The 24,297-nt window shown below is 37.4% G+C and overlaps 1 protein-coding gene across 4 annotated transcripts in view; it reads left to right on the top strand.

Annotated features, from left to right (window-relative positions):
• Positions 1-24,039, top strand: part of LOC133646289 (MAPK/MAK/MRK overlapping kinase-like) — a 26,080-nt gene extending 2,041 nt beyond the window's left edge. The window contains exons 1-12 of one of the 4 annotated variants that reach the window (XM_062041497.1): positions 1,676-2,029; positions 8,335-8,449; positions 9,059-9,148; positions 14,766-14,836; positions 14,915-14,993; positions 17,392-17,440; positions 17,582-17,760; positions 18,903-19,004; positions 19,106-19,279; positions 23,168-23,276; positions 23,352-23,543; positions 23,610-24,034. In XM_062041497.1, coding sequence (XP_061897481.1) covers positions 1,810-2,029; positions 8,335-8,449; positions 9,059-9,148; positions 14,766-14,836; positions 14,915-14,993; positions 17,392-17,440; positions 17,582-17,760; positions 18,903-19,004; positions 19,106-19,279; positions 23,168-23,276; positions 23,352-23,543; positions 23,610-23,684 — 1,455 coding nt within the window. In that variant the 5' untranslated portion in view covers positions 1,676-1,809 and the 3' untranslated portion in view covers positions 23,685-24,034. The other 3 variants (XM_062041499.1, XM_062041496.1, XM_062041495.1) reach the window with 3 other exon arrangements.
• Positions 24,040-24,297: the final 258 nt, after the last annotated feature.

The raw sequence follows: 24,297 nt of genomic DNA, 5'->3' as shown, positions 1-24,297 counted from the left end.
AAAGCAAGACTAAATTTAGACTTGTATACTACTGTATAGCCACTGTCCATCTGATTGTCTAGTTATTACCCCCTCACTACACAATATGGACTGTGGTCCTAACGTTTACCCCTGTTGGCTTTTGCAATCTTTATCTTCATCAAGTATGACATTTTTAAATTGTATCAATTTCATTGACAAGCAATTTTATGGTCATGCTCTTGTTTGCTAGCGACTACGATTTTAGTACTATTGAAGATCTTTGCTCCTTCTCAACTCTGTGGCAATATTATTTTCACAAAATACAACCAATAGTACGTTAATGTTAAATCTTACGTGTGATAAGTATTCCCCCGATTCCTATTTTCAACAGTCCGCTCATTTGAGCAGGAAAACGCTGAACACCAGCCCGGCATTGATTGATTGATTGAAACTTTTATTAGTAGATTGCACAGTGAAGTACATATTCCGTACAATTGACCACTAAATGGTAACACCCGAATAAGTTCTTCAACTTGTTTAAGTCGGGGTCCACTTAAATTGATTCATGATACAGATATATACTATCAAATATATACTAACATCATAATACAGTCATAACACATAATCATGAGAGTATATACATTGAATTATTTACATTATTTACAATCCCGGGTGTGGGATATGGAGGGGGGTGGGGGTTAGGTTTTGTTGGTATCAACACTTCAGTCATCAACAATCAACATCAACAATTGCATCATCAGAGAAATGGACATTGGAACAGTGCACGACTGACTTGGTAGGATATGTACAGCAAGTAGTGGGCACAGAGAGAGAGATCAGAAAGTATAAGAAAAAGTGCCTACATTTGATTATTTACATTTGATTATTTACAACCCGAAGAGGTATTATGTGGAAGGGAGGGTGTTAGTTTAGGGTTGAAGTTGCCTGGAGGTGTACATTGTTTTAGTGTGGTTTTGAAGGAGGATAGAGATGCCCTTTCTTTTACACCTGTTGGGAGTGCATTCCATATTGATGTGGCATAGAAAGAGAATGAGTTAAGACCTTTGTTAGTTCGGAATCTGGGTTTAACGTTTAATATCCATTTCTCTGTTCTCAATTGTTGATGACTGATGATAACAACTAAACCTAACCCCCCCCCCCTCCACACCCCGGATTGTAAATAATGTAAATAATTCAATGTGATTATCTTGTGTGATGACTGTTTTATGATGATAGTATATATCTGATTGTATATATCTGTATCATGAATCAATTTAAGTGGACTCAGACTTAAACAAGTTGAAAAACTTATTCGGGTGTTACCATTTAGTGGTCAATTGTACGGAATATGTACTTCACTGTGCAACCTACTAATAAAAGTCTCAATCAATCAATCAATCAATCAATCAATCAATCAATCAGTAGTGGAGCTCCCTCTGGTGTTGTGGTTATGGCGGTCATTTACGTTAAGGAAGTAGTTTGACATGTACTTCGGTATCAGGGAGGTGTAGCGGATTTTATAGACTAGGCATCTTTGTTTTCTACCTGTCAACTGTCCGTTTAGGCTGCTCGCCGGCTCCTCATCACCACTTCAAGATGGCGGCCGAATGTCTCGCGTCACAGCAGCCAATGCTGCGTCTGCTTATAAGATGTCTATGGGCGCGAGATTCATCATCGAGCATGCGCAATTTGGCTTCCAAGCACGGAAGCCGACGTGGAGCAAAAAGCACACCAGTCAGTGGAATCATTGATTCTGATGATGATTCACTGGCGTCCGGTCACGCTTTAAACATGATTTAACTAGATCAGATAGTAACTATTGCATCGTCGCGTTGGACTATTAATCGCATGCTTGCTAGACCCCGTCAAATTCCATGTGCATTAATGATGCACTACTCCAACTGGTTGATTGGTCTTAAAAACAGGGCAAACCTCCGGAATGCTTGGAAAAATGGGGCAAACAGTGACTGGAGCAACATCGGCGACGTGGACGTGCAGAACCGCCACAACCCGAAGCCCAGCGAGAAGACATGCGGGCTCGCCGTCACCGCCCACCTCTGGAAAAAGGGTAAGAAATAAGGATTCGGCGTTGAATAACAAAGGCCTGGTGGGTATAAGTGTGACATTCTGGCGACTGTTAGTCATCCGTGCGCTGCATCGCATTTTATTTTATACGCAAATAACCTCTGCAAGACTTCCGAGCCGGAGTTGCGAGCTATCTTCGCCGGGTCAAAAGGGGAGGGCGAAGGCGTGCTCCGTTACCAAGGCGACGGTCAGGCTAACAGGTCTCTGGGCTAGCACTCGATGGGCGACTTCGCTTCGTCCTTTAACATATGACACCATTTAAAAAAAAAAAAAAAAACATTAAAAACGTGCACCGAATATGAACGTTTCAAAAGAATGCACTGTAAGTATTATTCGACCGCATTTTGTACGCTTGTGTTGTGTTAGCATCTCATAGAGATCGAATCCAATGACGTCATCAGCATTTAATTTGTGCTACTAAATCCTTTTTACAGTATCATTAGTTCTCATTTTGCACGGGTTGTGCTAAATGTTTATTCTAAGGGATTCCAATATTGGCAATTAAAAAATGTTTAATTAATTATTTGATCAACTGCTTATTATAATTTTTTTGCCTCGTACCTAAAACTGTGTGAGGTTGGCCCCCTCACTTTGTCAACATTTTGCCAAACTTGTACCAATTACTTGTGCTTGTTTACACTGCAACATTTTGTCTGTTATAGTTTATTATCTTATTAACATTTTATTATTCATAAACTGGCCCGCAAAAGCGTGGAAAATAATGTGCATCAATAAAGCACTTAATCTTGCTTATTAAACATATTCTTCCATTCAATTTTGACCGAAAAATTGCATGCACTGCATACAATTGCATGTCTTTTAAACTTACACCTAGTGTGTGTGACAATCATTGATACTTTAACATTTGAACTTTGCGACCATGCAAAAACATTATATTAACACAAGGGTGTCCAAAGTGCAGCCCGTAACAAAATGTTGGATAAAAAAACATTAAAATGTAGAAAAAAAGCAAATATGTAATGTAATGCAAACAAAAATAAAAAATTCTAATAACTCAGGTGTGTACAAAATTATTCCACCAGGGGTCGCATAAAGTATGCAGGGCCATTTTGATGGGTTTTTTTTGTCTAAAAAATATTTTTTTAAAGCACATTATATTTACAGTATTTAAAGACAAAACCTAGCCTACGTGACATTGAATTATTCTTAGGTATGAGTATCAACATTTCCCCTTTGTCTCATTACATTACTTTTTGGCTTTTTTATTATTACACATGCAGGTAAAAAGAACAGTAAACATTTACTTTTTAAAAATAAATATATTTTCATTAATAATAACCCTTGTTTACCCATACCACAAAGCTGAAACTAAGTTTGCTTTAAACATATATAATGTCTGTTTTTAGCATTTTTTAAATAAAATAAAATAATCAAAATGTTTTAGTATGCAGTCCTTTTTGGAAAAGTTTGCAACACCCCTTTTTTATTAACATACCGGTACATCTCAAATTTGTTTGTTAGAATAAAATTGCTTGTCTCCCAGACTTGATTTCAAAAGCAAGTACAGTATCTATCAATGTGTATGTAAAAAAATCATAATCACATTCATAGAGAATTGTGTGATAACATAATGAGGCGATTATACATTATAATTGATATTTATTCACTGATACGAGCGGCCCTCTTAGAGCAGCCATAACAGCAATGTCACCAACACTGAAAACGAGTTCGACAACCCTGTGCTAAAACATTAAAAACAATCAAACTAAACCGTAGGGAAAAAAGCAAATATTTGTATTGTAATGCAAAAAGAAATAAAACATTTTATACTAATAACTCAGGAGTGTACAAAATTCTTCCACCATAAAGTATGCAGGGCCATTTTGATGTTTTTTTTGTCTAAATTTTTTTTTTATATTTACAGTATTTAAAGACAAAACCTAGGGTCAGCTTTGTGTTATAAGTGACAGTATATTATTCTTAGATATGAGTATCAAAATTTCAGCTTTTTCTCATTACATTATTTGTTTGCTTTTTTAATTATTACACATGCAGGTACAAAAACAGTAAACATTTACTTTTTAAAAATAAATACATTTTCATTAATAATAACCCTTGTTTACCCATGCCACAAAGCTGAAACTAAGTTTTGTTTTAAACATACGTAATGTCTGTTTTTAGCATTTTTTAAATAAAATAAAAATATCAAAATGTTTTAGTATGCAGTCCTTGTTGGAAAAAGTTGCAACACCCCTTTTTTATTAACATTAAAAAAAAAAATGTGTTAGAATAAAATTGCTCGTCCCCCAGACTTGATTTCAAAAGCAAGTACAATATCTATCAATGTGTATGTAAAATAATCACAATCATAAGGAAGGCGATTATACATTATAATTGATAATTATCCACTGTAATTAGCGGCCCTCTTAGAGCAGCCATAACTGCAATGTGACCCACACTGAAAACGAGTTCGACACCCCTGTGCTAAAACATTAAAAAGGATCAAACTAAACAAGTAAAGCTTGAACACAAGTCTGAGAATTGATCCTTTGGGACTCCACAAGTTGAGTGGATAGCAGACAGCTATGTAGGCTCAGTGTTAATTAATTGTTCATATTTATAAAATCATGTAACAGCGTGACAGTTCAGCAGACAATAGAAAAAAAGTAAACATATTAGATCAAAATCATACTTACAGTACAATACTTACACTAAATACTTTATATACAGATATTTGCTGCCATGTTCCACGTCGACGAGATGGTGTGATAAATCATTTTTGTACTAAAAAAAAAACAAACACTACTTGTATTAGTTTTTCATTCCGACAAATAGTATATCTACTGTATATGTTGTATACACTTTCTCAATAACAATCAATTTTTTAAATGTAGAATTGATTAAGATGTTCTCAAAAAGTTTTTAATCTCAGGGACACTAACAATATGATGTTTAAGACAAATGCACAAGACAATTGTACATATACAAACATATACCTAAAGATCAGCTGAAATGTACTGTGATTCAAATGAAAAATTATAATGTAAAATATTAATGTTTAACTCAGGCCTGGAATGTTGTCATTTTAGGGGAAAGGCCACTTGGCCTTTAGTGTCGTCAACCTTTTGAGGGCACAAAGGCCAACCGTCACGGCAGGAAGGCCATCAAATAAAACAATGATTTTAAATTCACCGTCATAATTAATGTGGTTTAAAGGTTAAGGATGATAACATTTTTAATATGTAACTTCCGACTAAATAAATGGAGCTGTTTATTTCACAGAATTGTTTATTTCTCAATAAATAACATCTGATTTTTCATGCTGGATGAAATGCAGTAAATCAACTAGGGCTGCAACTAACGATTCATTTGATAATCGATTAATCTGTTGATTATTACTTCGATTAATTGATTAATAATCGGATAAAAGAGACAGACTACATTTCTATCCTTTCCAGTATTTTATTGGGGAAAAAAACAGCATACTGGCACCATACTTATTTTGATTATTGTTTCTCAGCTGTTTGTACATGTTGCAGTTTATAAATAAAGGTTTATAAAAAAATATAAAAAAATGCCTCTGTGCATGCGCATAGCATAGATCCAACGAATCGATGATTAAATTAATCGCCAACTATTTTTATAATCGAATTTAATCGATTAGTTGTTGCAGCCCTAAAATCAACACAATAGCTCAAGTAAAGACATTGCTCTGGCTTCTTCTGCCTTTATACTGTATATAATATTATATGTAATATTTAATTATATATTTGACCATGGCGTAATTCATTTGTGTTGCATATAATATTATATGGCTAAACCTGTTATGAGGAACATTAAGTGTTTCACCGCCGAGTCTGTGGACGAGTTGCGTGCTTGTTGGGAAACGACAGACTGGGAGGCAATTGGAGCGGCCACGAACAATCTGGACGAGTATACGGACACTGTGACCTCATACATACAGTTCAATGAGGCGCGCATCATTCCAACGCGCACCAGGGTTTGTTATAACAACGACAAGCCCTGGTTCACACCCAAGCTCCGACAGCTACGCAAGAAGAAGGAGGCTGCGTGGAGAAGCGGGGACCGAAGTACATACAGAGAAGCGAAGTACCACTTCGCCAGGGAAGTGGAGAAAGCTAAATCTGTGTACTCTAATCGTCTACAGGAACAGTTTCGCTCCAATGATTCTGCGGCAGTTTGGAGAGGTCTAGGGGCCCTTACGAACTATAAGCCCAAAACCCCCCAGGCCCTGAATGACTGGACTCTCGCTCAGGGCCTCAACACACATTACTGTCGTCATGAACGGCCTTCAGCTCATCAAAGCCATGCTCCCCCCACCATCACCCTCCTCACCAATGCCAGCACTTCATTAAAGGAGTTAAAGGAGTCAAAGGACTCCAATGAAAATCACAGGACTCCAAAAACATAAGACTGTAAAGACCCTCTCCATCAAAGAAGAGGATGTACGCCGGCAGTTCTTGAAGCTGAATACGCGGAAGGCCCCCGGGCCGGATGGTGTCTCCCCCTCCACTCTCAGACACTGTGCGGACCAGCTGGCTCCTGTCTTCACTGACATTTTTAACACCTCTCTGGAGCTATGCCGCGTGCCGTCCTGCTTTAAGACCTCTACCATTGTCCCTGTCCCCAAGAAAGCACGGATCACAGGACTAAATGACTACAGGCCGGTCGCGCTGACGTCTGTGGTCATGAAGTCCTTTGAGCGCTTGGTCCTGCCCCACCTCAAGGACATCACCGCCCCCCTCCTGGACCCACTGCAGTTCGCCTACAGAGCCAACAGGTCTGTGGATGATGCAGTGAACCTGGCCCTCCACTTCATCCTGGAGCATCTGGACTCCCCAGGAACCTACGCTAGGATCCTGTTTGTGGACTTCAGCTCTGCCTTCAACACCATCTTCCCTGGACTGCTACGAGACAAGCTCTACCAGCTCAGCGTGCCCGACTCCCTCTGCAGTTGGATTAATGACTTCCTGACAGACCGAAGACAGCACGTGCGGCTGGGGAAGATTGTCTCGGACAGTCGAACCACAAACACTGGTACTCCTCAGGGCTGTGTACTCTCCCCCTGGCTCTTCTCCCTGTATACAAACTGCTGCACCTCCAGTCACCAATCCGTAAAACTGCTCAAGTTTGCGGATGACACCATCCTCATCAGGCTCATCTCGAATGGCGATGAGTCCGCCTACAGGAGAGAGGTGGACCGGCTGACGTCCTGGTGCAGCCTCAACAACCTGGAGCTGAACGCCCAGAAAACAGTGGAGATGATCATGGACTTCAGGAAAGTCACAGCCCCACCATCCCCCCTCACCCTGATTGACTCTCCCGCCCCCGTCCCCATTGTGGACTCCTTCCGTTTCTTGGGCACCACCATCACCCAGGACCTCAAGTGGGAGCTGACCATCAGCTCCCTCATCAAGAAGGCCCAGCAGAGGATGTACTTCCTGCGGCAGCTGAGGAAACTTAAGGTGCCGATCGAGATGCTGGTGCAGTTTTACTCAGCCATCATAGAGTCCATCCTGACCTCCTCCATCACAGTGTGGTTCCCCGGCGCCACAGTCCAGGATAAGAATAGACTGCAGCGCATCGTACGGGCTGCTGAGAAGGTGATTGGCTGCAAGCTCCCATCCCTCCAGGACTTGTTCTCCTCCAGGACCAGGAGGCGTGTGGGTCGGATCATAGCTGACTCTTCTCACCCTGGACACACACTATTCTCCCCTCTCCCCTCAGGCAGGAGACTACGCTCCATCCAGACCCACACCTCCCGCCACCTGAACAGTTTTTTCCCCTCGGCCATCAGGCAAATGAACAATAACTCCTAACAGCAGCTCCTTGAATTCCTTGAATTCCTTCTAAGTCTATCTGATAGCTCAGTTACAGCTCTTTTTATTACCAAATATGTGTTATATGTGTTTTATGTCGCACGTTTGCACCAAGAAAAATTCCTAGTTTGTGAACCCGTTCTCAAACAATGGCAATAAAACTATTCTGATTCTGATTCTGATTCTGATATATAATACTTAATTATATATTTGACCATGGCGTAATTAATTTGGGGCTTAATTATACATTATAAAAAGCGTAGTTAGTACACTACCAACATATTCTAGTTCAAAAGATGAGAAGAATGCTCTCCCGGGAAATATAGGATGGATGAAAAGATAATAAGTACTCTTTAAATCCCAATTCCCTAACCCCGTAGACTGTATTATCCAATCGGTGTTTGTTTAGCTGCTATATTCAGTGTCTAATGAGCAGTCTTCATGTTGTCGCCGTGCACAAATGAGGTCAGTGTTAATGTTGTTGCAGGCTACAAAATGATCAAGAAGATCGGCGAGGGCAGCTTCTCTGAGGTGGTCAAAACTCAGAGCATGAAGGATGGGAAGTATTACGCATGCAAAACAATGAAGCAGACCGTTAACAGGTGAGGACTGATATTACCGTAATTTCCGGACTATAAGCCGCACCTGACTATAAGCCGCACCAGCTAAATTTAGGGGAAAATACAGATTGCTCCATATATAAGCCGCACCCGACTATAAGCCGCAGGGTTTTGATTTGTAATTACCGTAGTATATAGGGGTTCCTGCTACCACGGAAGGGATTGTCGGGACAGAGATGACTGTTTGGGAACGCAAAGCGTCCCATTTATTAACAATAAATCTTTCAATCATTCAATCAAACTTTCACATCTTTGACATGGCAAACAGCATTCGTGCAGAGTACAAATAATGCAACGGTGCAAAGTAATACAAAGTGCTCGCCTGTACGTTATCAAAATAACCAGCCTACCGGTATATGAAAAGTCAGTTTTTAATCATTGTGTCATCGTCTTCCTCCTGCGTACTAAAACCACCGAAATCCTCTTCGTCTGTGTCGGAGAAGAACAGGCCGTAAATAAGCCGCACCCTTGTATAAGCCGCAGGGACCAGAACGAGGGGAAAAAGTAGCGGCTTATAGTCCGGAAATTACGGTATTCAGACATACATGGTTTCATGAAGTAAAAATGCCCTGTGTGTGTGTTATTGCGTAGTGCGGAGCAGGCTAACAACCTGCGGGAAGTGCAGGCCATGAGGAGACTCGGCCCACATGCAAATATCATCCAGCTGCATGACCTCATTTTGTGAGTTCTTTGATCAACCTTGTTATTACATCTTTTCAAGTGTCAGTAATACAGAAATTACATTTGGGATATAACTTATTAGTGAACCGCTGCTCCCCTCCCACTTTGTGTTGCCGGCTATTTAGAGTAAATGTCAAAAAGGGCAAGAATGGGCATATGCACAAAAAGCTTAAAAATGCTTACTTTTGATACGCTGAGCCACGGATGTCCAAACTTTTTACAATGAGGGCCGCACATTTAAACATCCAAAACATGCGGGGGCCATTTTGCTATTTTTCTATGTCAAAACCAATAGAATGTATAGATTTGTTTAACCTTTCAGGCACCCCTCAAGTTTGGTCACAGAAGGGTCAGAGTCATAAAAATGTTAGAAAAAAAGCTTTTTTTAATTTTTTTTCCAACGCTTGAATCTCCATATCAACTTCCGATCTATGTGTCGATATAAAGTAAAAAAAAAAAAAAAAAAGATCCCCTTTTTGTGAAAGAAAATCAATTTTTTTTAAATGGCAAAAACATAAAATCTTTCCCCCCCAACATGTTTAAATTGGAATATTTCATGTGAAATAATTGGAGCCTTAAATAGTCATTCATAACAACATTGATTTTTGATTCATTATTAATTTTAAACGAAGAAAAAAAAAATCCCACCAACAGGTGTTAAAAATAGGTCATCCATTATTATTTTGTTGGACTTTCAACGCTTAAATCTGTAGATCAACTCAAGGTCTATCCGTCGATTATAAGTTTTTATTTTCTTTTCCATCCATCCATCCATCCATCTTCTTCCGCTTATCGGAGGTCGGGTCACGGGGGCAGCAGCCTAAGCAGGGAAGCCCAGACTTCCCTCTCCCAAGCCACTTCGTCCAGCTCTTCCCGGGGGATCCCGAGGCGTTCCCAGGCCAGCCGGGAGACATAATCTTCCCAACGTGTCCTGGGTCTTCCCCGTGGCCTCCTACCGGTCGGACGTGCCCTAAACACCTCCCTAGAGAGGCGTTCGGGTGGCATCCTGACCAGATGCCCGAACCACCTCATTTGGCTCCTCTCGATGTGGAGCCTGATTTCCTTTTCTGTTTGTTTTATGCCGTTTTTGTCATAGAAAACTTGTTTTTTTTTATGGAAACTACACAATCTATGCAATATTTTCCCCAAAACATATTTAAAGTGGAATATTTATTTTTAAGTTTTTGTAACCTTCAATAGGTCAATATTTCATAACATTGATTTTGATGCTTTCATTTCTGAGCAATGACAGTTTTAAAGAAAAAAACATTGCAGCTTTTTGTCGTTACATTTCACCTGTACGCTCTTTTATTCCACTTTTTTAGAATGTTTTTTGTAATAGTATTTTTAGAATGTGCAGTGGGTCTGGAAAAAATTAGCTGAGGGCCGCACTTTGGACACCTCTGCACTAAACCCTCTAATATGCCTCTCACTGTTATTGAAGCCATTCTGAATAACATTTTCCACAAACAACTGCAGGCATACAGTATACAGTATAGTACTTACAAAATGTGCAGTTCAGTTCCCACAGAACTGCGATCTATTTGTAGCTGTGGGTAGCAGGGGAGGGGCCAATGTCTAATCTGCATAATTGGCTATGACGCATGTGTCTGTCATTTTCATGGACACCGGGAGATACAAAAAGTGAGCAAAACCAACAGCTTTAGAAAAACAAATGACTTGTCTTCTGTTGCTTCTTTTTGTGTTTTTTCATTGTGTCACAAGAAATGTGTTTTTCGGTGGGTCACAGCAGCACCTCGTTTAGAAAAACGTGTGCATGTTTCCAAAAGTGTCCAATAGGACCAGAGAAAGTCAGTAGATTTTTTGCCTTGCACTCTTTTCGAAAAACAGAATCCAGACGGGGTCTAAATACTTGCTAAATATAGCAAACAAGGTTACCAAGGGCACAATTTACTAAGGTCCAAATACCACGCAGTAAAAAAGCGTGTGTAATCTATAAAATGGCGCGTACTATTAGTGGGCGTGTTGCGTATGATCTACATAGACTCAGTGTGCAATTGAAAAGCGGTGCAGACCGCATTATTCAAATGAGGATTTTGCACATACTATACGGGGCATCTTTGTGCACTTTCATTTACTGCACATTCATGTTATCATGCTCCTATCTGTTGAGTTTTGCTTGGTTTTCAAACGCAAAGCAGGAGACGTCTACCACTTTTTCTGGGCATTTTATACGCGGTCGTGCAGTGCATCTACATTGACACCATGAATTTTATTAACGTGGACCCCGACTTAAACAAGTTGAAAAACTTATTCGGGTGTTATCATTTAGTGGTCAATTGTACGGAATATGTACTGTACTGTGCAATCTACTAATAAAAGTTGTAATCAATTTCAATCAATCAAACCACTTTTTTTTTTTTTTTTTTAATGCTGAAGGTGGATGGGAGGACGACTGCAAAACTGTTCTCAAAACGCAAAAAAATGCATACTTCAAGAAGAAAAAATTATACAAATATTTAAATGTAAAAATACAAATATCTAAAGGAAATACTAAAGGAAACCAAAATGCATCAATTGTCGCATCATTTGTTTTATTCAGCCCCTTAAGTCCTCTAAGCATCCATACAATTATAGGATGATGTTGTTTAAGCTGTAGAAAATGGATGGATGTCTAATTTTTTTTTTTCTCTGACCGTCCAAAATGTTAAAACACACGCGTAGGACACAGGAGTCTTGTCTGTCCACTGTCTGTCTTTGCAGCGTGAGCACTGATCCTGCAGCCATGTGTGGAACTGTCAGTTTGCACATCCTTTTGACACGTGCTAAATAGTGCTCACAAAACTGTGATGAGTGTTGAGAAATCACATCGCGCGTGCTAAACAATTATATTTGCATCTTTTCTCACCAGCGTTGTGGGCGTTTTGATGATCAGCATATATTTTGCATATTAATGGATTGCACGCCTTATTCTGCTCATTAAACAGACACAATCCACTTTGCACTCGTTTACAAGATCAGCGCTGCGTGTGCTATCATGTTTGCACGTTTTAGTACACGTAGACCTTAAAGGCCTACTGAAATGAATTTTTTTATTCAAACGGGGATAGCAGATCCATTCTATGTGTCATACTTGATCATTTCGCGATATTGCCATATTTTTGCTGAAAGGCTTTAGTAGAGAACATAGACGATAAAGTTCGCAACTTTTGGTCGCTGATAAAAAAAGCCTTGCCTGTACCGGAAGTAGCGTGACGTCACAAGTTGAAAGGCTCCTCACATTTCCCCATTGTTTACACCAGCAGCTAGAGCGATTCGGACCGAGAAAGCGACGATTACCCCATTAATTTGAGCCAGGATAAAAGATTCGTGGATGAGGAACGTGAGAGTGAAGGACTAGAGTGCAGTGCAGGACGCATCTTTTTTCGCTCTGACCGTAACTTAGGTACAAGCTGGCTCATTGGATTCCACACTCTCTCCTTTTTCTATTGTGGATCACGGATTTGTATTTTAAACCACCTCGGATACTATATCCTCTGGAAAATGAGAGTCGAGAACGCGAAATGGACATTCACAGTGACTTTTATCTCCACGGCAATACATCGGCGAAGCTCTTTAGCTACGGAGCTAACGTGATAGCATCGTGCTTAAATGCAGATAGAAACAGAAGAAATAAACCCCTGACTGGAAGGATAGACAGAAAATCAACAATACTATTAAACCATGGACCTGTAAATACACGGTTAATGCTTTCCAGCTTGGCGAAGCTTAACAATGCTGTTGCTAACGACGCCATTGAAGCTAACTTAGCAACAGGACCTCACTGAGCTATGATAAAAACATTAGCGCTCCACCTACGCCAGCCAGCCCTCATCTGCTCATCAACACCCGTGTTCACCTGCGTTCCAGCGATCGACGGAAGGACGAAGGACTTCACCCGATCATCCGTGCGGTCGGCGGCTAGCGTCGGCTAGCGCGTCTGCTATCCAAGTCAAAGTCCTCCTGGTTGTGTTGCCACAGCCAGCTGCTAAAACACCGATCCCACCCACAACTTTCTTTTTTGCAGTCTTCATTGTTCATTAAACAAATTGCAAAAGATTCACCAACAACAGATGTCCAGAATACTGTGGAATTTTGAGATGAAAACAGAGCTTTTTTGTATTGGATTCAATGGTGTCCGAATACTTCCGTTTAACTATTGACGTCACGCGCATACGTCATCATACATAGACGTTTTCAACCGGAAGTTTAGCGGGAAATTTTAAATGTCACTTTATAAGTTAACCCGGCCGTATTGGCATGTGTTGCAATGTTAAGATTTCATCATTGATATATAAACTATCAGACTGCGTGGTCGGTAGTAGTGGGTTTCAGTTGGCCTTTAAGTACTGGAAATCAGGCCTTAAGTTGGCAAAGCTGATCCCTATTGCTACGGTGCCATCTACTGTACGAAGTTGTAATGACAAGCTACATTCACAAACAGTCCCATTATAATGTGTTGATTTGTGGCGGCAGAAATGTTTTCGTGGCCGCACCGCAACAAAAACATTCATCAAAAGGAAACACTCTAGTTACACAACATCACATCTTGTCGAACTAATGTTAAAAAATATATTAGGTAAATTCAGTTAGGAAACAGCGTCCTCTGCTGGATCCTTTTCACCCTGCAGATAGAGAGCCATCAAACAATTTTCCATGTAAGTTACTATAAAAAAAAGATTTACAAGTTAAAAATGTATCTCCCGACTATGCAGAGAAGTTACTGCCAAACCAAGAATAGGCTGGGGGATCAATACAAGCTGTACACTGACTACTCCAAAGTAGTAGTGTAACCGCAATATAATGAATTTATAGATTTTTAAATGTTCAAAATATAAAACTGCAAAGAATTATTTAAAATGGACGTTTACCACAAATGTATATTCCAAATAAAAATATTAACTTATATTGAAAAAAGCATTAAAAAAAACAAATTCAGTAATTATATTTTTAAATTAATTTCCAAGAAATGTATACATTTAAAAACATGAATATTATGCATCCATTTTTTTTATTCCAGAAATATACAAATGTATTGTATATCATTCTTTATATTGCATATACAGTATTTCCTAGAAAAAAACAACAAATGATTTTATGTATTAAGTGTTTAAAATATGAAAATGTAAATATATTTTTAAATAGATGTTACCATAAAGGTATATTTTTAATTTTAAAAAAATATATACATTTTAAAAAACATTTTAAAAATTAATTTTATTTAGATGTTTCATTTCATATTTTCAATTAAAATGTATATATTTAAAAACATAAATATGATACATTAATGTGTTTTTAAATTAAATCTATTGTACATTTTTATATGGTAGTTACAGAAATTTCTAGAAAAGTAAATAATTAAAAAAAAAATCAATAAACCAAGTTTTTTGGATCATTTTAAAATGTATGTATTCTGATTTTTTTGGGGGCCATGGATGTTTATATTTCTATACAATGTGTGTAATTTTAAAAGAGAATATGAAACGAATATATGATTTTAATTGATGCAGTATTTTTATATCAAAGTCTCATTTATGTAGTTTTCTTCTGTAAAAAATGTGAGGGGTGCGTACTTACTTTTGTTAGACACTTTACTGTATTTTCTGCTATGTTTTAGCGACAAAGAAAACGGCACAGTGTCTTTGATTTGTGAGCTGATGGAAATGAACATATACGAGTTCATCAAAGGTGGGTGTGGCTGCAAATCCCAAAAGTGTCACAATAAAAGTTTTGGTCCATGGAATAATGTTTGTTTGTACCTTGCAGCGAGACAAACGCCACTGCCAGATAACACAGTGAAAAACTACATGTACCAGCTGTGCAAGTCACTGGACCACATGCACAGGTAGCTTTTATATTACTGCAGTACAGCAATATTAGGAATCTGTTCCAAGGTCAAACTGTCGCCACCATACAACCTCTCCTAACAGTGCAGGTGATGTTTTAAGGTGCATTTTTAACTATCTTGCAAGTGGAAAAAAGTTAACCCCTATCAGATTAAAAACAATACTTCTCACTCTTTGAATACCCCAGATAGGTACATCATACACTTTGTAGAGAAATGTTGTTACCTACTGGTCTTTTGTATTAAGGGTCAAATGGGATAAAATTAAATACATTTTAAATAATTACTTAAAACTAAAAATGTCAATTAAATAAAACATGTTAAATGAATCAAATATTCAATTTAAAGTGAAAATATTTAATCATTGAATTATTTATTTCAATATTTAATTATTTCATACGTTAATTAAATATTGATTTCCTTATGTCATGATTTTATTATTAATTTAAGACCTATAGTTCATTTTATCATTAAAAATAATTCAATAATTGATTTAACTATTCAGATAAAATAAATCTATAAAGTGCTGACACAGGTTTATGAAATAATTAAATACATCATTACATCATTCAATAAGTTTTGAAATAACTAATTAAATCATGAAATGATGGTCAAATATATATGTATATACAATATATATATATATATATATATATATATATATATATATATATATATATATATATATATATATATATATATATATATATATATATATATATATATATATATATATATATATATATATATATACATATTTGATGTGAAGTAATTGCAGCCTTTAATAGGTCAGTAATTCATAACATTGATTTAGATTTTTTATTGATACTTTTTTGAGCAATGACGGTTTAAAGAAAAAAACGTCCCGCATTGCAGCTTTGTGTTATTATTCAACATTGCAACGTTTCCTCGTTACATTTCACCTATATGCTCTTTAATTTCACTTTTTAATGTGTTTTTCTGTAATATTTTAATGGCCGCACTTCGGACACCTCTGCGCTAAACTCTATAATATGCCTCTCATCATGAAATATTGTGAAGTAATTAATCACACCATGAAATAATGATTAAATGATCAAATAATTTAATATTGTAATACTTAAATGTACTTTTACATTAAATACATTAATAACATTATGTACTTAATCCCAATTATAATTATGAAACGTTTAAGAAAATATCTCAAAATGCATTTTAGAATTTTTTTTATTGTTTTTGGAATTTTTGTCCCATTTGACCCTCCATACTTGTGGGTCACCCTTTCCTGGTGTAAAATGAAAACTGTCATAACTATATTCCCTGATGCTCCGAACCTAACTATTAAAATCATGGCATTAAAACTAAAAAATAAAGACAACTTCAGATTGTTTTCTTTACTTACTTTGGCCAAAATATTGAACAAACACATTCTGAAAATATTACAATAAAAATATAGAAAAAAATACCGGCAGCAGTAAAGTTTAGATCCATGAAGGAAAGAAGAAGGTGAATGAATGTTTATAACTGAATAAATGTACATATGCATAAAAATGTGTTTTCTTTTGCGTTATTTTTTTAAATGAATTAAGTAACGTTTATGACAAACTTTTTCTAAAACAATATAGAATGTCAGTTATAACAGGATAATGCATACATTTATTATTTGTTTTCAAAACGCTTACAGGACGGCGTGGCGAAGTTGGTAGAGTGGCTGTGCCAGCAATTGGAGTGTTGCTGGTTACTGGGGTTCAATTCCCACCTTCTACCTTCCTAGTCACGTCCGTTGTGTCCTTGGGCAAGACACTTCACCCTTTGCCTCTGATGGCTGCTGGTTAGTGCCTTGCATGGCAGCTCCCGCCATCAGTGTGTGAATGTGTGTGTGAATGGGTAAATGTGGAAGTACTGTCAAAGCGCTTTGAGTACCTTGAAGGTAGAAAAGCGCTATACAAGTATAACCCATTCATCATTTATTTATTTACAAAAAAGTGGGACCCAAGAACTTTACTGTGGGACCCCATTTTTATGACTTGATGGGGTTCCTGGGACCCCATTTACAAAATTCCTAGCACCAACACTGATGGAGTATAGGCACGTGCAAAACTGCAGCAGGTGGCTGTGGCCTGTGGGTCGGTTCTAATAATAATCAGATATCAGCCGTAGATAATTCATTCGCGGGCCGGATCTGGCCCGTGGGTCTCTACTTTGACACCCCTGGCCTAACAGCATGAACACATTGATTCCAGTGTCGCCCCCTACTGGTCGAGGTTCCTATCAATTATAACTACATTCCACACAGTCGGACCAGCTTTAATGTTTTAATGGCGGTTAGGTCTCCGTCCAATAGATAATTCATCATTAATATAAACATTATAGAATATAATTGAATTTAGCGGCTAAATTGCGACTCTCCGTTTTACAGATGCGGGATCTTCCACAGAGACGTGAAGCCAGAGAACATTCTCATCAAAGTAAGATCATTTTGTTTCATGCAGAAAATCTAATGAGATTCAATTAACAAAGATAATGCTCAATGCTTTTGGTAGACACCATAATAAACTACTGGATTTTGATGTAATATTACTTCCAAACGTTGTTTTTTTTTTTTGCAGCACAACGTTCTGAAGCTGGGAGACTTTGGCTCGTGCAGGAGCGTGCAGTCCAAGCCCCCGCACACAGAGTACATCTCCACCCGGTGGTACCGAGCCCCAGAGTGCCTCCTTACTGACGGCTATTACAGCCTGAAGATGGACATCTGGAGCGTGGGCTGTGTTTTCTTTGAGGTCATGAGGTATAAACTCCACAAGGAGGACTTAGGTTGTGCAGATTGTGTGACTATTTGTCCTATAGAACAGCGATTCTCAAACTGTGGTACTGGTACGCGGGCTCCATCTAGTGGTACGCCAAAGAATCGCTGAAATAAATATTCAAACAGTGTTACTGTTCAAACTGTGTGTATGTTACAGTAGCCAAAAATATTAAATATATATATTTAGTTTAGTTTAGTCTTTATTTGAAGGGACAATGCACAGAAACATTCAGGTCAAAGACAGATGTTCTGCACCAGATTATAGCTAAATAGCTCATTTCTATCTGCAGTCCCTGGCTACCTAAATTAAAGAGATACAAAATTATACTATAGCATGCAATCAAATTAAGAAAAGTCATAAAATGCCATTTCATTGATACATACTTATACATTGCAACCACCCCTCATTTACATCATCACACATACACTATACATGCTCTTGTTCACATCTGTCATTTGTTTAAAAAAATTAAAAAAACAACAACCATGATTTTAACACACACCTTACAGCAAAATGTTCTCATGCATAAATATAATACACATTAAGTTGACATGTCAAACATAGTGCCCACCTCAGTGACCGTGTGAGCAGCTTTGATTGCTCCAAAGCCACTTTTTAACTTCAATTGTGAATGAAGAGTAATCTGTTAGACTTTTCAAGTTTGTTGTGAGGTCGTTCCATTCCTTTATCGATTTATAGGAAAAGGCTGATTGTGCAAAATAGGTTTTACATCTGGGTACGCTACACTGCCCCCTGGTGGAGGCTCGTGTGTTTCTAGTTGTCACAGCAGATGTAAACTGGACAAAGTGCTTAAGTGGCGCTGGTGCAGTGTTATTTAGGATTCGATAGGTCATTCGTATTGATGCTAATCTTTAAATGTTAGCCAAATTTAACAGTCTATATTTTAAAATAAAACCTGCCTTGTTTTTAATGAATATTAAGGCCTACTAAGCTACTGTTTTTCAATGTTAGTCATTATGGTGGTACTTGGAGAGCCAAGTGTTTTCTTGGTGAAAAAAGTTTGAGAACCACTGCTGTAGATAACTGATGAATCATATGTGCATGACATTACATGGCTGGCTATGAGATATTTATAATACACACCTGTCTTTTCATTTGTCAGCTTGAATCCCCTCTTCCCCGGCACCAACGAGTTGGATCAGATCGCCAAGATCCACGACGTGTTAGGCACGCCCGATCAAAGCGTCCTGCGGAAATTCAAGCAGTAGGTTATCGAGTTGAAACATGTCCCTTTAGTCATCATCCACTGACAGACTTACCTTTGTGTTGTCTATTGGTGCTAATGTCATGTTTGATGACTGACAGATCCAGAGCCATGTATTTCAACTTCCCCGCCAAGAAAGGCTCCGGAATCTCACGCCTCATCCCCAACTGCCCGACACCGGCTCTGTCTCTGCTCTACCAGATGTTGGCCTACGATGCTGACGAGCGCATCACGACGGAAACTGCCCTGAAACACACCTACTTTCGGGAAACACGGTACGCACCGAAGTGTAGACAGTACTAGTCAGACACAATTTCCAATGTTTGGTAAATGGTGTGGTAATGTTTTTTGATTGATACTTTAAATTAAGAATCATGCAATAACCAAATATTTGACTCCTGACAATTTTTAAAAATCACTGGTAGCAATACTTACTATATTTTTAAATGTTCCAAATACAACGTTGTAAATATTTTCTGAATGGATTTCCCATAATTGCGTAATTAAACAAAAATATAAATAATATAAAAAATGTTTTTTCAATTTTTGTATATTTTTAATGTATTTAAAAACAAATATAATGCACTTGTATTTTTTTATTCAAAATATAATATTGTATAATATTTTTATACTGTATATACTAGGTTTCTTAGAAATGCATATATTTATAAAACCGCAATATAATGAATTTATAGATTATTAAATGTTCAGACTGCAAAGATTTATTTAAAATGGATGTTTACCACAAAGGTATATTTCAAATAAAAATATTAACTTATATATTGAAAAAAGCATATTTTTAAAAATATTTCAGTAATAATTATATTTTTAAATACATTTCCCAGAAATGTATACATTTAAAAACAAATACTATGCATTAATTTTTTTAATTCCAGAAATATAAAAATATATTGTATATCATTCTTTATATTGCACATACAGTATTTCCTAGAAATGCATGTTTGTTTGTTTTAATATATACAAATAAATGATTTTATATATTGTTTAAAATATGAAATTCTAAATACATTTTTAAATAGATGTTTACCATAAAAAATAATTTATACATTTTAATAATATATTTTTTAGATGTTTCATTTCATATTTTTTATTAAAATATGTCATAGAAATGTATCTATTTAAAAACATAAATATGATCCATGAATGTGTTTATAAATTTAAAACAAAATAATTTATTGTATATATTTTTTATACTGTATTTCCAGAATTTTCTAGAAAATGAAATACTTAAAAAAAATCAATAAACCAAGTTTTTTGGATCATTTTTATATTTATGTATTCAGATTTTATTTGGGGCCATATATATTTCTCATCAATGTGTGAAATTTTAAAAGAGAATATGAAACAAATGTATTTTAATTGATGTAGTATTTTTATGTTAAAAAAAAAAAAATATATATATATATATATATATATATATATATATATATATATATATATTACACACACACGCACACACACACAGACATATACATTTATATATTTAATAAATGCATGAGTTCACACATTCACATACACCCCTATTTCTTAATACAAGTAATAATTTATTTCTACTCTTTCAAATAGTTTAAATATCAAAAGAGCCCTATTCTGCAAAACCAACATTTTTTTTTACCTGTTGGTATCTGCTGTTGTGTATGGGTCCCGAAATTTTGAAATGAAACCGTGGAGGCTTTGCGGAGATATTCATAAAACAATCTTGCCAAACAAGCCGTTTGGAATTTCCCCCAAGTGTGTTGTTTTTCCCAGGTGTGACGTCAGTGGATTATCCATACTGTACAGTATATGGTATAAATTTACCCAAGTCGGTAAGCTCCTTATTGTTGTGGGGCAGACTGGCTCAAACATGCACATGCATCCTCTGCTGTTGCCATTTCTAATACAAAGTAGCGTATAGTTCTAACCTAATCAGTCAGTAGACCGGCTATGGAAGCCCTAAAAACTACAACAAAGATGCGGGGAGAAGACGCTGTCGAAGTGGAGCCACGTAAATACTGTTAAACAGCCCACAAAACGGCACACCCTGAGGAGACGGCCAGAAAGCGTTTTAAATGTAGAAGAAAAAAATCATATTACCCCTTTAATCTTTTGTGCTACAGTATGTACCACAGTGTAAATTGCGTCATATTTTACAAAACCCAAAATCAGTGAAGTTGGCACGTTGTGTAACTCGTAAATAAAAACAGAATACAATGATTTGCAAATCCTTTTCAACTTATATTCAATTGAATAGACTGCAAAGACAAGATATTTAATGTTCAAACTAGGGCTGCAACAACTAATCGATTAAAATCGATTATAAAAATAGTTGGCGATTAATTTAGTCATCGATTCGTTGGATCTATGCTATGCGCATAATATAAACCTTTATTTATAAACTGCAACATTTACAAACAGCTGAGAAACAATAATCAAAATAAGTATGGTGCCAGTATGCAGTTTTTTTTCAATAAAATACTGGAAAGGATAGAAATGTAGTTTGTCTCTTTTATCCGATTATTAATCGATTATTCGAAGTAATAATCGACAGATTAATCGATTATCAAATTAGTTAGTTGCAGCCCTAGTTCAAACTGAGAAACAAAATCTTTCTTTGCAAATAATCATTAACTTAGAATTTAATGGCAGCAATACATTGCAAAAAACTTGGCACAGGGGCATTTTTACCACTGTGTTAAATGGCCTTTCCTTTTAACAACACTCAGTAAATGTTTGGGAACTGAGGAGACCAATTTTTGAAGCTTTTCTGGTGGAATTCTTTCCCATTGTTGCTTGATGTACAGCTTAAGTTGTTCAACAGTCCGGGGTTTCCGTTGTGGTATTTTAGGCTTCATAATGCGCCACACATTTTCAATAGGAGACAGGTCTGGACTACAGGCAGGCCAGTCTAGTACCCGCACTCTTTTATTATGAAGCCACGCTGTTGTAACATGTGGCTTGGCATTGTCTTGCTGAAATAAGCAGGGGCGTCCATGATAACGTTGATTGGATGGCAACATGTTTCTCCAAAACCTCTATGTACCTTTCAGCATCAATGGTGCCTTCACAGATGTGCAAGTTACCCATGTCTTGGGCACTAATACACCCCCATACCATCACAGATGCTGGCTTTTGAACTTTGCGCCTATAACAATCCGGATGGTTCTTTTCCTCTTTGTTCCGGAGGACACAACGTCCACAGTTTCCAAAAACAATTTAAAATGTGAACTCGTCAGACCACAGGACACTTTTCCACTTTGCATCAGTCCATCTTAGATGAGCTCGGGCCCAGCGAAGCCGGTAGTGTTTCTGGGTGTTGTTGATAAATGGCTTTCGCTTGGTATAGTAGAGTTTTAACTTGCACTTACAGATGTAGCGCCAACTGTAGTTACTGACAGTGGTTTTCTGAAGTGTTCCTGAGCCCATGTAGTGATATCCTTTACACACTGATGTCGCTTTTTGATGCAGTACCGCCTGAGGGATTGAAGGTCCGTAATATCGCTTACATGCAGTGATTTCTCCAGATTCTCTGAACCTTTTCATATTACGGACCGTAGATGGTGAGATCCCTAAATTCCTCGCAATAGCTTGTTAAGAAATGTTGTTCTTAAACTGTTCGACAATTTGCTCACGCATTTGTTTACAAAGTGGTGACCCTCGCCCCATCCTTGTTTCTGAATGACTGAGCATTTCACGGAAGCTGCTTTTATACCCAATCATGGCACCCACCTGTTCCCAATTGGCAAATAAGTGTTTGATGAGCATTCCTCAACTTTCTCAGTCTTTTTTGCCACTTGTGCCAGCTTTTTTGAAACATGTTGCAGGCATTAAATTCCAAATGAGCTAATATTTGCAAAAAATAAAGTATTCCAGTTTGTACCTTAAGTATCTTGTTTTTGCAGTCTACTCAATTAAATATAGGTGGAAAAGGATTTAGCAAATTGATTGATTGAAACTTTTATTAGTAGTTTGCACAGTCATTGTATTTTGTTTACGATTTACACAACGTGCCAACTTCACTGGTTTGGGTTTTTTTATATTGTATTACAGAGATATCATACAAGCGTTTGACTTGAAAGAGCTGACTGATAAATTACCATTAATTCCCAATGAAGGTATCCAAATTCTGCAAGCTTATATTTTTGTAAATGCTTCCTTTTTAGGTTAGCTGAGAAGAAAACTAGTGGAATCACCTCTGACCTCCTGTGGCGACCCACTCGACTTGGCAAACAAATGAGAGGCAGACACATGAGGCCCACCCCCTTAATTAGCGTAAGTACCCCTTAAAGATGTTCATGATTTTAATGTTATTATTTATGAACTGAAAGGACCTTTTCCTCGATTTAGACAAAGCACTTAGCAGAGCCCCTCTGCAGACGAAATGTCTCCCATTACACTACCGAGCTGCCCGAACTAAACATGTCCTTCTCGGGTCCTCCGCGCTCCTTCCCGGCCTCAACCTCGCCCGCCTTCGCCCTGACCCACCGGGGCACCCTGCCAGCCATCAACTCTAAGAAATGCCAGACACGTTTGGTCAAGGTAAAGTCAAAGCATGCTTTCATCGATTTGGCCTTAAGTTGTGAGGTCTCTTTTTCCTCTGCACAGGCCGAGTCACAAAAGGCGTCTTTAAAGAACTTCTACATGCCGCCTCTGGGTAGGAAACACGGAGGAGGCTGCTGAGAGCCGAACAGACATCAACGTATGATTGAAAACTTCCTCTCAAAGCAGGATAATCCTTAAAATTCCCCTTCGCGAGTCAATAAGGCTGTGATTTAGATATTACACACAATACAATGAACATAATGTTATTTATACTATGGGCTTTTTTAAAATATCAAAACAGGTTTATGTCAGTTTTTATTTATCGCCACAATGTAGCTACTAATAAATCTGCACTTTGTTGTGTTGTAAAGTTGTCAAATTTAATTAAAAAAAAAACAAGAAAGAGTCTTTTTTTTTTTTTTTAAAAAGCATGAAAATGATGTGGTCATCATAATTACATTTTTTTATACTAAGAAATAATTGCCACAGCTATTGAAAAAAATAATAGCGTAATGAAAATGGCAAGAGAGCTGGTGGATTCAATAAAAATGTTTAAGGAACACTATTCATCCATCCATTTTCTACCGCTTATCCCTTTTGGGGTCGCGGGGGTTGCTGGAGCCTATCTCAGCTGCATTCGGTCGGAAGGACAAGTCGCCACCTCATCGCAGGGCCTAAGGAACACTATTGTAAATTTAAAATAGAGGTTTGTTAAAAATATACAAATAAAAATGGATTTATATCTACAACA

Source organism: Entelurus aequoreus, linkage group LG03 (assembly GCF_033978785.1).
Source record: "Entelurus aequoreus isolate RoL-2023_Sb linkage group LG03, RoL_Eaeq_v1.1, whole genome shotgun sequence".
NCBI lineage: Eukaryota > Metazoa > Chordata > Actinopteri > Syngnathiformes > Syngnathidae > Entelurus > Entelurus aequoreus.
The sequence above is the reverse complement of the archived record's forward strand: the minus strand, read 5'-3'. Positions and strand labels throughout refer to the sequence as shown.